Source organism: Centrocercus urophasianus, unplaced genomic scaffold (genome assembly GCF_019232065.1).
Source record: "Centrocercus urophasianus isolate 14NV4802_14NV808 unplaced genomic scaffold, USGS_Curo_1.0 seq_715, whole genome shotgun sequence".
In the NCBI taxonomy this organism is placed as follows: domain Eukaryota; kingdom Metazoa; phylum Chordata; class Aves; order Galliformes; family Phasianidae; genus Centrocercus; species Centrocercus urophasianus.
The window spans coordinates 65131-81957 of record NW_024885328.1 but is presented as its reverse complement, the minus strand read 5'-3'; the positions used below and the strand labels follow the sequence as shown (position 1 = coordinate 81957).

The 16827-nt window shown below is 62.2% G+C and overlaps 2 protein-coding genes across 5 annotated transcripts in view; both read right to left on the bottom strand.

The window, feature by feature from the left end:
- Nucleotides 1-1159: 1159 nt before the first annotated feature.
- On the bottom strand, nt 1160-2192 carry LOC122170548 (rho GTPase-activating protein 27-like). The gene has a single exon (XM_042837500.1). It carries the CDS (start codon nt 2148-2150, stop codon nt 1824-1826), a length of 327 nt encoding a protein of 108 aa, XP_042693434.1. The 5' UTR covers nt 2151-2192; the 3' UTR covers nt 1160-1823.
- Nucleotides 2193-3467: 1275 nt separating this feature from the next.
- The window catches only part of PLEKHM1 (pleckstrin homology and RUN domain containing M1), a 13691-nt gene continuing 331 nt past the window's right edge, over nt 3468-16827 (bottom strand). The window contains exons 1-12 of one of the 4 annotated variants that reach the window (XM_042837496.1): nt 16002-16821; nt 14728-14803; nt 13492-13739; nt 12165-12788; nt 11353-11611; nt 9755-9989; nt 8232-9125; nt 6654-6799; nt 6384-6577; nt 5581-5644; nt 4556-4713; nt 3468-4347 (exon numbers count right to left, since the gene is read on the bottom strand). In XM_042837496.1, coding sequence (XP_042693430.1) covers nt 4203-4347; nt 4556-4713; nt 5581-5644; nt 6384-6577; nt 6654-6799; nt 8232-9125; nt 9755-9989; nt 11353-11611; nt 12165-12788; nt 13492-13739; nt 14728-14769 — 3009 coding nt within the window. In that variant the 5' untranslated portion in view covers nt 14770-14803; nt 16002-16821 and the 3' untranslated portion in view covers nt 3468-4202. Of the gene's footprint in view, nt 4348-4555; nt 4714-5580; nt 5645-6383; nt 6578-6653; nt 6800-8231; nt 9126-9754; nt 9990-11352; nt 11612-12164; nt 12789-13491; nt 13740-14727; nt 14873-16001; nt 16822-16827 lie in introns of those variants that run through there. The other 3 variants (XM_042837499.1, XM_042837497.1, XM_042837498.1) reach the window with 3 other exon arrangements.

Genomic DNA, 16827 nt, shown 5'->3' with positions numbered 1-16827 from the left:
ACTTTCGCCTCTTCCCCATTTTGCCCTGTTGCATCCCACAGCCTTCGAAACTGCCCCACAGCTTCCTGCCCCCGCGTCCCCACGGGTGACAACACCCCACCGGGGGCAGAGGGGCCCCCCGTCCTCATCCCGGCAGGGACACATCCCTATAGGGTGCGTGACCCCAAGCAGGAAGAGGCAGCCAACCCACAGTTACCCTTTGCTCTCCGCCTTTACGACCTGCGACGGCAATGGGGACAAAGTCTCCTCGCCGTGGCCCCACCGCCCCACGCTGCCCCACGCCGCCCCATAGCGAGCTGCCCCCATCCCCTGCCCACCCCATACCTCGCCCTGGTGCAGCGGCCGCCACTCACGGCTGCGGGATCGCTGCAGCATCCCGGCGCTTTGGGGTCGGGATGCTCCAATGGGATCCGTGGGGTTGTGGTGTCCCAGCGGGGGCGCTGCGCTATGGGGAGCTCTATGGGGTCGGGGCGCTGGGTGGCCCCGCTGTGGCTCTGGGCGCGCTGTGTGCTTCCTGTTGGTGTTATGGGGCGGAAGAGCAGCGCTCCCCAGATGCGGAATTGCCTCCTGGGAGGGCTGTGGGGCGGGCAGAAGGGCTGCGCGTGTGGGGCTGAGGCTGGGAAATGTCCCATAAGGGTTTCTCCCACCTGGGCGATGTCACCGGCCCGGCAGCGCTTGGGAAAGGCGAGGAATGCAGGGGGACGGCAACACCCCACAGCTCTGCCCCATAGCACAGCACAGCCCTACAGCATGGGGTGCGCAGCAGAAAAAACCCAATGGTGAATCCTGAGGCGATGGGGCTGAGCCCGTGGGTGCGTGAATTGTGGTGTGGGGCTGAGATCGGGATTGGGGTCAGCGTTGGGTTTAGGGCTGGCATTGGGGTCCTGGTGCTGGCACGTGTCCCCCCCCCCTTTAAGCGCAAGGTGATCACAAAGAGGCGCTGGGCCGTGGGGAGGACGCGAGACCCCACGGTGCTGCTGTGCCCCACAGGTGGGTCGACCCCGCTGTTGGACACCCCATAGAGAACGGGATCAGGGAGCAGCCCCTCACCCACCCCATGTAAGGGACCCCCCAGAAGGGCCCCTCCTTACTTACAGGTGTGGGTGAGCTCTGTGGGGTGGCACCCACCCGCTCCCCTCCCTCCCCAGGTGACACCCGCCCTACAAGGGAGGAGCTGCTGCGGTTCCCTGTTAACCCTTTTCTGCCTCTTTTTGCCCCATAACAGCGCCGGCATGGAGGGACCCCGACAGCCCCATTCTGCAGCGCCACGGGGGGATGAACACAGCGGCCGGCCCCACAGCCTGCCCCACTGCGCGACACTGAGGGGCGGCCCTGGGAGCCCCCCTGTGCCATCTGGGAGACGTCGGGATGATGGCAGTGAGGGACAGCACCGATCCTACAGCCCCACATCCTGCACACAGTGGGTGGCATTGCCTGTCCCCGCGTCCCCTCTTGGCACATCTGACCCCAAAATGTGGGGAGTCCCCGTCCCCATGTCCCCCTGTGCCCCCTGGGGATGGAGAGACGAAAAAGTGAAAGGGATGGGGACACAGAAACCCCAAAGGAATGGGGACTGCAGGCCCTGGGGAGCCCTGTCCCTGTCCCACCCCATGGGATGGGGAACCGAAACCCACAGGGATGGGGACACTGAACCTTGAGGACCCCCCATCCCTGTCCCAGTGCCACCCTATGGGATGGGGACACCAGACCCTGGGGAGCCGCGTCCCCGTCCCATTGCACCCCCAGGCGAGGGGTACTGAAGACGCTCTGCCCCACGGAGCACCGGTCGCTGATGCCCCACATGAAGCCCAGTGTGGGGACACTTATGGGGTGTCGCATACCTGCACCTCCCGCTGTCTCCTGGAGCTCTCGGCGGGGCTGGGCTCCACTCGTAACGTGGGGAACCCATAGGATCCCACCTCGTCGGGGTACAGCGGCTGCGGGGCGGCCATGGGGGGCAGCTCCTTGACGTACTGAGCGGGGACGTAGAAGGGCCGCGCATCGCCGCTCCTCCGGACGTGCCACCAGTGCTCGTTGGTGCGCCCCAAAAGCACGTAGCGCTCATTGGGGTGGATGGAGACCACGGTGCCGTCCTTGGTGCGGTACTCAAAGCCGTATTCCACCAAGACGTAGACCTCCTCCGCCTCCATGGCGGCCCTATAGGGCACAGCGCCCCGTCCCGGCTCGCCCCGCGTTGGGGCCCCGTGGCCCAACCTATTTCCTCCTCCCCAGGAGGGAGGGATGGGGCGATGGCGGCCGACGGGATGCGGCGGGTTCCTGCGGCAGGAAGGGCCCAACCCAGCGGCCTCGGGGTCTGCGGGGAGGGGGGAGCCGGCCGTGGGGTCCTCGGTGTCGGTTCCGACCCTCTTGGTGCCCCATCACGGCTCCGGCTGTGGGGTGGAGCTGTGGGGCTGGGGACATCGATTGCGGGGTTTTCCCAGTGGGGTTTGTTTGCTCGTGGGTCCCTCGGCCTGCGGGTCTTGGGGTCTGCGGGACGGCGGATGTCGATCGCGAGGCTCCCCGATGGGGTTTCCCCCTTGGCGGGGGGTGATCACAGCCCCAGATGTGGGGTGGCGCTGTGGGGGGTGGGGGGACATTGATCCCTAAGGCGCTCAATGGGGTTTGTTCCTTGCGGAGGTGCCAAAACGGCTCCAGGAAGGGGGTGGTGCTGTGGGGTGGGCAGGAGCACCCAGCCCCACTGCTGCGATGGGAGAGGTGGGGGCACGCAGGCGCCGTGGGGCCACTCATCACGGAGGTCCCCAGTGGGGTTTTGTCCTCTCTTGGCGTCCCATCGTGGGGTGGTGCTGTGGGGCAGAGGACACCGATCCCGGGGGCTGCAGTGGCGTCGGCCCTCTCCTGGGGTCCCATAGGGCTGCGGGCGGAGCTGTGGGGTGGCTGGATGGAGGCACCCCCACCCCACTGCTGGGGGAGGAGGGGGAGCGACATCGGCCCAAGGGGCTCCAATGGGGTTTGTCCCATCGTGGCCCCAAGAGTGGGGTGGTGGGCACCAATCCCGGGGGTCTCCAATGGGGTTTGTCCCCTCCAAGGCTGGGTCCTGTTATGGTCCCAAGCGTGGGGTGACGCTATGGGGGAGATGGGGTCGCCCTCAGACCCACCGCTGGAGGGTTGGGGGGGAAGGCAGCACGCGAGGGTTCGTGGCACTGATCCTGGGGGTCCCCAGTGGGGTTTGTCCCCTGGTGAGGATCCCATCACATCCTCCGGCGTGGGGTGGATCTATGGGGTGCGTGGGGGGACCTGCAGTCCCACTGCAGGGGAAGGAAAGGGGTTGGGGAAATGCAGGCCGGAAGGGTGGGGGGCACTGAGCCCGGGGTCCCCAATGGTGTCTGACCCCTCGTGGGGTCCCAAAACGGCGCAGTGTGTGGGGTGGAGCTGTGGGGTGGGCGCCGACCCCACTGCGAGTCGGGGAGGGGCGGCCGCAGAGAAAAACATCCAACAAACCTCCATCATTTTCACAGTGACAGGAAAATAAAACTCTCTTTGCGGCCCCCGAAGGGCCGGGGGTTAAAAGGGAGGCAGAGCAGCTCTGCCCCCCAAGGCACGACGGCACCACGGCACCTCCAAAAAACCCCAAACCCACAAAAGCCCCGAGCTCAGCCGTCGCACAGCCCTTGAGTCCGGGTCCCACTGACAGCAGCTGGGCCCCACGGCCGCCCCACTGCGCAGCCTGCGAGCCCCCCAGTGCCACCGGGGGGACGTTGGGACGATGGCAGTGGGGGACGGCAGGGATCCCAGTGGGTGGCATTGCACAGCCTGCGTCCCCTTGGCACGTCTGACCCCAAAATGGGGGGAGTCCCTGCTCCCACGGCCCCCTGTGCCCCATTGGGATGGAGAGACCAAAACCCCAAAGGAGGGGGGGACACAGAAACCCCAAAGGGGGGGGGACTGCAGGCCCTGGGGAGCCCCGTCCCCATATCCCCCAGGGATGGGGACACCAAAACCCGCCCAGCACCACCGCGTCCCCATCAGTGGGGTGGTGGCAGGGGACGGCTGCAGCCCCACAGCCCCGGCTCAGCCCCACAGCCCCCCCTGCTCATCCATCCCCCATTGGCTGTGGGGTCTTTTGGGTGCAGGCCCAGCCCCCAGTGCCACGCGCCGCCCTGCAGCTCCTGGGCCGACGGCCAGTTGTGCACCACGTGCTTTTGGGGCATCATCTGCCACCGCCTTTGGGATGGCTGCTGGCTCTATGGCATCGGCCCCGCGCCGCCTTCCTCCTCCTCCTCCTCCTCCTGCTGTTCCTGTCGGTAGCGCCGCCGCCGCTCGCAGCGCGGGCAGGCAGAGCTGCTGTCGAAGCATTCCCGGTGGAAAACAGCTTTGCAGTCTTTGCATCTGGGAAACAAAACAAAACAAAAGAACACAGCGGGGGTTGGGCGCCCGCAGGGCTGGGTGGCTCCTCAGCCCCCTTCCAGAGCGACCCCCCCAGCCCGGGCTGCCCCAAACCCCAACAGAACGCCACAGTGCGACCCAGAAGGGCGAGCAGCCCGACAGCAGCGCTGCTGGCAACGCAGCCGCTCCGCAGGCCGCTGGCGGAGCCAACCTGGAGGTGGAATCCAGCTGGAAGGGGAAGATGATGTCGCTGCTGCTGCACATCTGGCAGATGAAGCCCCGCTGCGTGCACAGCTCACAGCTGTAGACGTGGTGCGACGCAAACTGGATCAGCGAGAGCAGGAAGGGCTCAAAGGCGCCGTCGGAGAGCTGCAGAGCACAGCTGGGCTCGTGACTCGCAGACAAAACGCCCCGCAGGGCCCCGCAGCCCCGTGTGCCCATGTGGGGCTCAGGGCCGCGGTGGGCGGCCGCCACAGGGGTCAGCGATGTCGGCTGCAGGACGCACTGAGTGCTGCTTGGGGCCCAGCTCTGGAGCTGCAGCAGGGCTGGGTCGCGTGGGGGTGAAATGATTCCCCGGAGCTCCTGGAGCACGAGGTCCCTCCAACCCATCCCGTCTCACCCCAACCCAATCCCATCCAAATCCCCCTCAACTCCACCCATCCCACTCCCATCCCAACCCCACTCATCCCATCCCAATCCCATCCCAATCCCATCCCAACCCATCCCATCCCCACCCCACTCAACCCACCCCAACCCAAACCACCCCAAACCCACCCCACCTCAACCCACCCCATCCATCCCATCCCACCCCAACCCACCCCAACCAATCCCAACCCAACCCCATCCAACATCCCATCCAACATCCCATCCCATTCCAACGCCACTCCATCTACCCCACTCCAATCCAACCCAACTCCATCCATCCCATCCCAACCCCAACCCACCTCAAACCAACCCCACCCCCACCCACTTTAATCCCATCCCAACCCATCCCATCCCATTTCAACTCACCCCATCCCACTCCAATCCAACCCCTCATCTCCACCCCCATCTCCATCTCTCCCATCCCCTCCCATCCCACCCCACTCCACCCCACCCCCATGATTTCAGCCCCTAAGCTGCGGTGACGACAGGAAGCCAAGTGAAGAGGAGCGGAGCGCAGTGAGACGCGCTGCTGGCGGAGGCCCCACTGGACGCAGCCCCTCCACGGAAGCACCTCCAGCACGGGCTGCTCACCTGCTGCAGGTCGGCCACGCTGTACTTGTGGGGGCACTCCAGGAGGTAGTTCCTGTGATCCAGGCTGCAAATAAGCACAGAGAGGAGCTCGGTGGGAGCTTCCCACGTCTTGGAGGGGCGAGGAGGAGCCCAGGGGATGAAGGCTCCGGGTGACTGCAATCCTGACACGGCGCCAAGCGACGCATCGCAGATCCTGCCATTGAAAACTGTTTGGGAGCATTTCAAAAGGGGGAAAAGCAATCTCCCATCTGTTTGCCCAGGTGTTTCCTGTCCAGCCCCGGCCAGGAAAGCGCTTCCTCCGGCCCATCTCCACGCGCGGCCCCACGGACACACGGGGAGCTTCCTCCAGCAGATGGCAGGGAGGGGAAACCAGCCCGCGTCCCATGGAACGGCTGCCAGCGCCCAGGGGGGTCAGAAACGGCGCGGTTTGGTGGGGGCAGCACAGGGGGCGCAGCTTCCAACTGGAAGGGGAAACTGGGCTCGGATGTGGGGAGGAAGTCCTGCGGTTCTGTGACCTGCGAGGTCTCTTCAAACCCTGTGCCCTACCTCCATGGCTCCGTGATCTCCGAGTCCCTGCCAACCCCACTGTGCCACGATTCCATGGCTCTACCACCTTTAAGGTCCTTTCCAACCCAACCGTGCCACAACTCCATAATCCTGCAATCTTTAAGCTCCCTTCCGATCCAACCGTGCTGCGATTCCGTAATTCTGCAACCCCTGAGCTCCCTTTCAACCCCAGCACGGCAGCAACGGCGACAGACGGAGCAAGGTGCCACCCAGCAGAAGGCAGCCGGGCTGCTCACCGTTTGCTCAGCTCCTTCAGGGCCCCGCTGCGGCACACGCTCAGGTAATCCCCCAACAGCTTCAGCTGCTCCCGGCTCCGCCGCACGCGCCTCATCCTCTCCACGTGGTCGTAGAGGCTCTCGTTGACCAACTTGAGATCGATCAGCGGCTGCTTACGGATCTGGGTGAGGAACTTCAGCGCCTGACGGCAAACCTACGGCAGAGGGAGGGGGACGGTCACCCAGAGGGCCCTGCAGGGCCGCCCCCACACTCGGCCCCATCCTCCTCACCCCTCTCTTGCTCAGGTCCCAGTTGTGGATGAGGCGTGAGGGGATGAGCGCCTCGTCGTCCCGGTGGCAGCTGTCGCAGTAGTAGAGGCCGGAGTAGGCACAGAGCTTGGGTTTGGCGAAGGAGAAGCCGATCTGCCTGGAGCAGCCTTTGGGGAACAGAGAACAGGAAGTCAGAGGGGAGCTGGGGGGGGATGTGGGGTGAGACGTGGGGCAGGAAAACCTGGCAAGGGGGTGGACATGGGGTGAAGCACGTTCCAGTCGGTCAGAGCAGGACGGAGCAACCCTATGCACCAGGCATCGCGACCATTCCTGAGCCCATCTCGGCTGTAATCCATAAATCGTTACGATGGTCTTTATTTAGATGACACCAATCCAATCCTACTCAGCCCAACCCAATCATTCCACGGTTCTATGATTCTGAAGGTCTCTCCCAACCCAACCCTACTCAACACAACCCAACCATTCCATCATTCTGTGCTCCTCAGGGTCCCTTCCAACCCAACCAGGCCGTGATTCCACAGTTCTGTGATCTTTGAGGCCCCTTCAACACAGCCATGCTGTGATTCCATGGCTCTACAACCCTCCAGGTCCTTTCCAACCCAACCCTACTTAATCCAACCCAACGATTCCAAGGTTCTTCGATCTTTGAGGTCCCTTCCAACTATTTTTAATGGGTTCCCTTCTCCAAAACACCCAACACGGCGTCGGTGGGTCCGTGTCTGCCCCAGGAAGAGCCAAGGCCACCCCATCACCCCCATCCACTTCTTTGCAATCTGGAGTGCACTGCCAACATTTTATGGAGCTCGGGTGTTGAATATGAAACAAAGAAGCCTATATTTCTTGTTCTACCCTAGCACACTGGGAAACCACTGCTGTCCTAACGGGCGTCAGGGCTGGAAGGCAGCAGACACCTAAGGAAAAGCAAAGCAAAGAAACGGGGAAGGAAGACGGGTCTCCTCAACTTGCTGCTTCCCTTTGTTGGTAGGTGGAAGGACACAGCCTGGGGGGAAGGCAGGGACCGAAAAATGGAAAATATGGAAAAAAAGATTAAGGTAGAACCTGCTGGAGGGGATGAGAAACACAAGTGAAGCAAGAGAAAAGCTGAAGCTTAATTATGTCAGCGAGGTACAGAACAAATTACAGCTCGCAGAGGTCAGTGGGTGTTGTGCTGTTAAACCAGGAGGCGTTGCTGGAAGGTCGCACGAAGCAGCCGGTCACACCCAGAGCTGCCTTACTGGAAAAACTGCCCTGCTCCACGGGTTTGCCTTGAGCCAGTCTTCCCTGCGGGCTGGGGGCACTGGACGCCCTCGATGGGGGTCCCTCAGCTCCACACGAGGTTGCTTAGAGCCAATCTTTTGCCTACACCGCAAATCTCCTGGGCAGCAACCCAGCAGAGCGCGGTTTGATGCGCTGGGTGGGATGGGGACGGAGATCGGGGTGCTGGGGGATTCTCCCTGTGCCAAAGACACCACAAAATTTGGGGGTCGAAGCCCAGCAGGGGGGCTACGCCACAGCCTCGTTAACCTGAACGAACTCGACGCAGAGCCGGGTTCCTCCCTGCCAACCGGCCCCATCTACCTGCGCAGATGAAGCTCTGCGAGTCCAACCCCTTCTCCACGGGGATGGCCACCAGGTACTGCAACAAGAAGCCGTTCTCCTTCACCATGCTCTTCAGCAGCACCTGGGAATGGCCGTCCAAGCTGCCCCCCAGGGTCAGTGCCTCCTCGGCTGCCTCCAGGTAGGAGCCCAGCACCGCTCGCACCAGCTCCCTCCACGCCGCGGCCTCCTGCGCGCTCTCAGCCTGCAGTTTCAGCACAGCTTTGGAGGTGATCACCTTGAAGAAGGAGGGCCCCCCCAGGCTGGTGTCGGGGAGGATGTCCTGGATCGTCTCTATGCCGTAACTGTTGCTTAAGATTTTGTCGTTGTTCCGCACTTTAAAGCACTTCAAGGTTTCCAACGAGAGGGAGAAGATAAAAGGGACCCAGGTCTTATCTACGTCCGCGTACAGAACGGACTCTTTGATGGCATCCAGCTCAGGTTTGTGGGATAAAGTCCAGTCCAAGCCGTTCCCAGGCGCTTCACACTGGAGCGGAGCAGCGGGCTCGCCGCCATCCCCCCCGTCCTCGGGGCACGCCAGCGTCTCCCACTCCTCCTCCTCCAGCTGCGGGCGGCACTTGCGCAGCGCCTCGCGGATCCGATCCAGCCAGTCCTCAGCCTCGTCCCGGGAAGGAGCCCTCAAGCACAGCTTTTTCCCCAGGAACACCAGCTCGAAGCGTCCATCCGGATGCGTCAGCGCCAGCGACTCGCAGCGCAGCAGGGAGAAGCTCTCCACGCAGCTGCGATCCTCGTGGTCCAGGAAGAGCCGCAGCTCCAGCGGCGACAGCTCGCAGAAGAACTCCTTCCAGATGCCCATGGCTCCGCGCCGCTCCAGGCTACCCAGCTTCAGCAGGCCCCGGAAAGGGTTGGAGAGACCTTGGGGGAAAAGGGGACGGCTCAGCGGGACCCCAGGTGGGGACGGAGGAGAACCAGGAGGCGGCTCACAGCGTGCAAGCACAGGAACCAAGGCTTCGGTGGAGCAGGGGATGGGGATCCTGATGGAGATGGGAAGGGGATCCTGGTGGAATACGGGATGGGGAACAGATCCCAGTGGAATATGAGACAGGGAGCAGGCCCTGGTGGAATATGGGATGGGGATCCCAGTGGAATATAGGATAGGGATCCTGGTGGAATACGGGATGGGGATCCCAGTGGAATATAGGATAGGGATCCTGGTGGAATACGGGATGTGGAGTGGATTCTGGTGGAACATGGAAGGGGATCCCAGTGGATTAAGGGGAGCGCAGGAGTTTGCAGGACTGGCTTGCTGGGTCCCGCCATGCTCCATATGCTCTTGGTATGGAGGCTAAGGATGAGAGGGAGGGTGTAAAGCAAATCTGTGCCACATCCCGTTCCCTCTCGTGCCCCAGCAGTGCCCATGGGCTCAGCAGGGCCACAGGAGCACCACCTGTGGGGCTTTCAGCACTGCCAGCACCCAGCGATGTGCTGACCCCAAATGGGGACAGCTCTGATTCCCCACTGGTCCCACAGCGGGGCTCACGCACCCATCTGCCGGCGATGCACGACACTGAAACCCTTCTGCTCTCGCTCGGGGGACAGCCTGGGGCCCTGCGAGGACGGTGGGGACAACCTTTCCAAATCCAAAGCACTGAGCAGCCCTGAGGTCAGGCCCTCCCCGGCCCCATCTGGCACAAAGCCGTTGGCGTCAGCTGGGATTTCATCGCTCTCTCCTGCTGAAGGTCTGTAGAAATCGTCTTCCGAAATCCAGCTCTTCCTATTCTGTTACAAGAAAGATGTGACAGAAACAAACATCCATCAACCAACTCAAACACACATCCACCGTGAGCCTGCGCACACAGCGCAGCCACCTGGGCTGCTTGGGCACATCCAGGCTGCGTCTGCAGAGCAGGGACACGAGAGGAGGGGCACGATTTGGTGGGCATGGGGGCAAGGACCTGGGTGGATGGTTGGACTTGGAGATCTTGGAGGTCTTCTCCAGCCTGAATGATTCTACACGTGGGCACAGATGGACGGGTTGGGGCTGGAGATCTTGGAAGCCTTTTCCAACCTTAACGACTCAATGAATGAGCGTGGTGGGATGGGTGCACCTCCAAGATCCCCAAGTCCAACCCCAACCTGTCCCTACCACAGAATCATTCAGGTTGGAAAAGGCCTCCAAGATCACCAAATCCAACCTCCTCTTCCACCCTGGATGATTCTCTAAGTGGGCACGGTGGGGACGCGCTGCGCTTGGACTTGGGGATCTCGGAGTCTTTTCCAACCTTCACAGTTCTGTGGTTCTGTTTGGGGACGTGGTTTAGCAGGCTTGGTGGGGATGGGCTGATGGTTGGATATTCGAGGTCTTTTCCAATCTTACTGACTCTATGATTCCATCTTCCTGATAAACCCGGCTGCTGCCCAGCTCTCCTCTCCACACCACTTTCTGGTTTTGCAAAGCACAACACACGGCGCCCTCCAACTGCTGAGGGGCTCCGCTGCGAAGGAGTGGTGGGATGTGAAAGCACACCAACACCCTCGGGTTGATTCTCTCCCCCTAAAGCACAGAGGGGCTCAGGAGGAGTGCAGCCCTGCAGCACCCAAGTGCAATAACGTGGGCTCCCACCAGGGCCGACCCTTCTTTGCCTGCCAAGAGCATTTTATCCCAACCACAGACAAAACCACGGTGGGAATCGGCTGCGAAGAGCGGGAGGTGTGGGAAGGCCCTGTTTACCCCGGGCTGAGGAATGCAGGTTGCTCTGTGAGTCATGTCAGAGCAGGAGGGGGTTTCCTGTTGACACCGTATGTTATCCATAGATTAGTCAGGCTGGCCCCGAGCCAGGAGGAAGTGGAGGAGACGGGAGAGCTGGGAATGAGCCAAAGGAACCCAAGGGAGAGATGCTCAGGGGGGTGGGAAGTGCACCCCCAGCACGTGGGCACTCATGGCACTGCTCAGACCCACGGTGGCTCAGTGGGATCTGGGATGCTGGGAATGGATTTGGGCATTATTTACACCACAAGTGCTGCTGGCAGCTCTGGGGATGAGTGCTTTGAGCCCAGCAACGCCGCCACTCACTTCACCACTCTTCCCCATTCGATCAGGAAGGACACGAGGATCCTGTGCACTGTGAGCTGTGACACCTACCGGGCAGCCCGGCAGCGGGGAGCAGAGGAATTTGGCAGCAGGGCTGCGCGCCACGCGGCCTTCCTTCCCCCCATCCACGTGCTGTGGGGTCGGGATGCTGTCCTCCTCCTGGGGAGCGGTGCAGGCCTCGGCTGGTGGTGGGGAAGGCGGTGGGTGGGCGTCCTCGGGGGGTGGTGGGGAGCAGCCCAGCACAGCAGGGATCGGCCGCTCCGATGGGGCACCAAGGCTCGGCTCAGCTCTCCTGAACTCGGAGAGCACCCTTCGAAGAGAAGCAGCAGTGAGCATCGCTCTGCTGGAGGCACGTCAAGCAGAAAGAGGGGCGTGCAACCTCAGGGCAAAGACCTGCAAAGGATGCCTTTCCTAACGACGTGAGGGGATTTTAATGAGCTAACAGGGTGAGCTAACGGGTCCCAGCTGCTGCCAAACAGCCGCGCTCTCGACAGCAGTTTGCAGGCGTTCCCATGGCCCCAGCTGAGCACAGCCCGCTCAGACCAGCCCGGGGTCAGGCTGAGAACTGAGTCACGGGTTCTGCACCAGGATTATCGTCTCTGCCCAGCGCCACGAGCAGGTGACAGCGCTGCGAGCAACGGGAAGAGCAGAGCTCTAAGCCATGGGAAACAGCTGAGCAATTAGCAGCATCAGCTTCAAGTGCTCCAAAGCTCCTAATGAGCCTGGGCTGAGCTCCGGCCAAAACACGCTTAAAGAAACGGTCGTGCTGCTGCTTTTTGCCTTTCAGGCTGCTCCCAAGAGGAAAACTCATTAAACAGAGAGCGCCCGCAGGGAGAAAATGAGAGGTGAGGAGGGGCACTCACTCTTGCAGCGACCTGTCCAGGTCCTCGGCCGTGGCCGTGCCCACGTCGGAGTCGCAGGACAGCGGCTCATCGCCGCGCTCGGGGCTGCGGGCGCAGTGGGGCTGCACGCCGTCAGAGCCCAGGCTGGAGGACAGCTGCGACGAACCCGTGGTGTTCAGGCTCAGCGAGGACGACGTCCGCTTGGGTTTGTCGCCTGCTTTGCCAATGGGCAGCGCTGAGGGCTGGATTTCAATCTCATCGGAGCCTGAAGACTGGGAGATGGAGCCCAGGGATGCTTTTCTCTGAGGTTCGGCCGTCGGGGGCTCCAGCAGCTCGGCTGCAGGGCACAGCCCCGAGAGGGACAGCGGGGTGACGGTCCACTCGTTGAGCACTGCTGACTTGTAGGACAGCTGGAAGGTGAGGGACGACAAGCCCTGCAGGTAGCTCAGGAGGAACTCGCACTCCTCGGCGTCCAGGAGCAGTGCCGCGGGTTGGTAGAACTCGGGCAGGCGGGAGCGCTCGCGCAGCAGCAGCTTCAGGTAGCACTCCAGCAATCCGTCGTTCAGAGCCAGCCTCAGCCAGGCCCGGCAGCGGCCCACGTCCGTGGTGATGAAAATGAGCTGTTCCAGCTCTGAGATGATGTTCCTGGGGGGCAGGGGAGAGAGAAAAACAGAGCGGGATGTGAGGGATGCGCTCCCACAGCGCTGCGTGACGGGCGGCGGGGGCTGAGAGGCCGTGGTTTCCTATGGGGAAACATCAGCTCCTGAACTCCCCCTACACCAAACACATCAGGTTCAGCCACTCCTCAGGCCTCCTTTTGGCTGCAGGCATCTTCCCTGCTCCCGTGTGGGGAAGGGAGTGAAAAACCCATTGGTGTCACCCATCGGGGTCCACCGTGCATCTGATGCCACAGTAAGGCAGAAGGAACACAGAAACGCTGCGTGTTCCAACCACCCTCACTGCCCTCATTTTGGCTGCTTTTTCCCCAAATCCTGCCTGCCCCCAGCTCACTGCTGGGAAAAAGAGAACAGGTTTGCTGTCTTTGAGGGGCAGAGGAGAAACGCCTTGGGAGGGCACAAAGCCATCCTGCACAGCACCGAAGCGCTCTCATCATCCGCTCCGTATTTGCTCATCAGCAGCTGATGGGGCCAGGGGGATCTCAGACCTCTCTGTATGGGATGCTGTTTGGGGGGGACACCCCCAGGTGCACCACGCTCTCCTACGCACAGCTTTCAGGACCCAACGCCCTCTGAGGTCGCACGGCTCGAGCCGAAGGGCGCAGAGCACAGGCAGCTCCCTGCCAGCCACCCGACCTCTCAGAGGCACAGAAACGAGCGTGGCAACGCACCGGTGCGTGATGCTCTTCAGCAGGGCCCAGAAGACGGGCTGGGGGAGCAGCAGCCGGCCGCCTGCTTTCCTCCCTTTGCCCCCTGTCTCTGTCCTGATGTGCTTTGCCTTCAGCCCGTGCACAAAGACGGCCTCCAGGGCGCTGCACAGGGTGTTGGCGTTCCCGTCATCGCTGGTCACCACGGCGTCCGAGGAGACGTACTGCTTCTGCAGGGCCTTGATGGAGCTCACCAGCTGCTTCTTGATCAGCTGCGGCACGGGAGGCGCAGGGTTAGATTGTAGGGTCAGGAAAAAGGGCAGCGATGGGGACACCCAGCTGCAAGCACCTGGGATGCTGAGCTGCAAGCTAAGGGACACCGGGCTGCAGGAAACTGGGCTGCAAGCAATCAGGATGCTGGGCTGCAAGATTGGGGGACACTGGGCTGTAAGCAACTGGGAAGCTGAGCTTCGAGCAACTGGGACACTGGGCTGCAAACAACCAGGAAGCTGAGCTGCAATCTACGGCGGTTCTGGACTGCAAGCAACTGGGATGTAGGGCTGCGAGATATGGGGAAGCCAAGCTGCAAGCAATGGGGGTGCTGGGCTGAAGGTCTGGGGATGCTGGGCTGCAAGCTACAGGGATGCCAAGCTGCCACGCTCATCCAGAGGCTCTGTGCAGCTCCTGCCATCCATGTGCTCTGCAGGTGCTGCTGGTGAGCAGTGCAGCTGACCCAGTCGCGCTGGGGACTCGCTCTCTTGGCATCAGAGTCCACCTGGCTTTTGTAAACGAGCCACGGATGCCGAGTGCCCTTCCCACAGCTCAGGGTTTGGGGCTCATTGGGTTTCTGGGGTTTTAGAGTGCGCAGCAAAGCCTTTCCCAGCTGAATGTTTTCTTGCACTGAATCCTCAGCCCTGAATGTTTTGCCAGCACCCAAGCGAGGTTTGCAGCCGTAGCTGAAGGCCACGTGCCCAAACCTTGCAGCGCAGCCCCGTGCTCCCCAGCTGCCCCTGATCTGTCAGCCTTCATGCAGTCACAGAGTGCAAACAAAGCTGTGTGCCATGCACGGAGCGCTGCAGCAGGGCAGCGAGGCGCACACAGCGCTGCCGCACCCCCAGCAGTGGGGCTGAGCACCGTGCCCACATCCTGCAGGGTTTGTGCATCCCACACGCAGAGGGGTGCAAGAACCACCCGGGAGCGTCACCATGTCCCAGCAGTGCCTGGGGTCCCCGGTGCTGGAGGGCCGGGAGCACAGCTCACCTGGATGACTTCCTTGGGGTCATCGGCGTGGCTCGAATGCATCTCAGCTGCTGCTCCCCCCGCGGTCACATGTCACCTGTGGGTCACACCGCGCTCAGTCGCACACTTTGGAGCTCGCAGTGCACTTTGCAGCGCTGCCCCGCTCCTGGCAGAACAGAAACCCCACAAAGCGTCTGGATTTTCCCCTGCTGAGCCCGGAGGCATGGAAGCAAAGCAGCACAGCTGCCCCCCAGCTCAGCTCCGTCTGCACTCATCTGCCTCCAGACCCACGGGCGGCTCCAGCAGCAGCCACTGCCACAGAGCGCTGCTAAGGGCACAGAGCTGGGAGAGGAAACCTTCCCCCGCCGTGGGAGCGCTGCTGCGGCTTTGTGTGAAGCAGAGGCAGAGCCCAGCGGTGCTGGTAGAGCCGTGTGCTCCCACCCCATCGGCTCACACTGCAGAGGGCAGCCGTGGAGGCGGCCCAAACCCTGAGCATCCCAAATCCCAAGTAAGAACACCAAACCCCAGGGAAGAGCCTCAAATTCAAAGGAAGAACCCCCAAATCCCAGGCGACAACTCCAAGTCCCAAGGAAGAGCCTCAGATCCCAAGCGAGAACCCTAAATCCCAGGAAAGAACCCCAAGTCCCACAAAAGAACCCCAAATCCCGAGCAACAACTCCGAATCCCAAGCAAGGCCTCCAAATCCTAAACAAGAACCCAAAATCCCATGAAAAAAAACCCAAATCTCAAGCAGGAACCCCAAATCCAAAGGAAGAACCTCAAATCCCAAGCAAGAACCCCGAATCCCAGCCCGCGCAGCCCCCTGACGACCAACCCCACAACGGTCAGAGTTCAACAGCTGAGCTTATAGAAAAAGAAACCGCTTTCACCACGGCTCATCACGAGATTTCCCCCCAGCATTGCAACACCGACCATGGGGCCACGAGGTGACAGCAGAGCCCCCGGCGCTGCCCACCCTGCTGCCCCCACCGAGCAGCACAGCAGCAGCTCAGCGGAGCCGGGGGGTTGGTGTAGCATGGAGCTCAGCTCCCAGCAGCACAACCAGCCCGACCCGTCTGCTCAGCCGCAGGCCGTGGGGCTGCTCCTCCCTGCGGGATGCAGCGCTGTGGAAGCCGCTGCCGCCTTCGCCCTGCCACACACACTGGTGGGGTGCGGGGTTGAACTCAGGGCTGAGGATCGGTGCTGCCTCCCTGCAGCCCCCACCTTGAGAGCGACGCAGAGCAAAACGGCTCGAGGTGACAAGAAATAAAACAGAAAGCGAGCGGCGCGGTTACCCAGCGAGGAAGCAGAGCTGTGTGCTCACAGTGGGTCTCTGGGTTGGGACGTCAGCTCCGTCCCGGAGCTCTGTGCTCTCCCTGTGAGTTACAAACAGCTCCCGGCCAGCAGCACATTGCAGGTGGAAAACACGAGCAGCGTGGGGCCGGTGAGTCAGGGCTGCAAAGGGAACGACTCATTTTCCAAGCACGAGCGCAGCGCTGCTCACCACCCGCCCAGAGCTCTGCTGGGATGGAGGGCAGCGCAGGTGTGGGGCTGTGCCACATGTCCCTAGCGAGCTCACAAGTGTGGGACCTCAGCTCTGATCCCATCTGCTTCCCAACGCCGTCCTGTTCCCCACCAGAGCGACGCACTGATGTCAAACTGCTGCGGGGCTGAATTCTGCCCTACAACAGCCAGGTGTTATGAGCTGAGCCCTTGGTCGCAGGACGGCGTTCCTCAGGGCTGCGTCAGAGCGACGGGAGGCGACGGCCCTTCAGATCAGGGGCTGCTGCTGGGGAGGGCAGCACTGAGAGCACAGAGCGGAGCTCCTCATGGCTGCCCAGCACCCAGCAAGCCGTCAGCAGGGCAGGAAGAGCAGAATTCACCACAGCGAGGGAATGGGGCACAGCACAGCCTGGAACAACACCAGCCCCATTGGGGGCGCATGGGAGCTGTGGGGTGGGAGGCCAACGCGGCCCCACCAGAGGGCACAGGGCCTATAGGGCATGAGGTCTGTATCAGCCTGGGGGCACACAGCCCATGGGGCACAGTACCTACAGCAGCCCCACTGCGGGCAATGGGTCCATAGGGCCTACAGCAGCCCCACTGCAGGCAATGGGTCCA

Excerpts from the sequence above, each read along its gene's own strand:
- LOC122170548 (XM_042837500.1), bottom strand. The coding sequence starts at position 2,150 with ATGGAGGCGGAGGAGGTCTACGTCTTGGTGGAATACGGCTTTGAGTAC.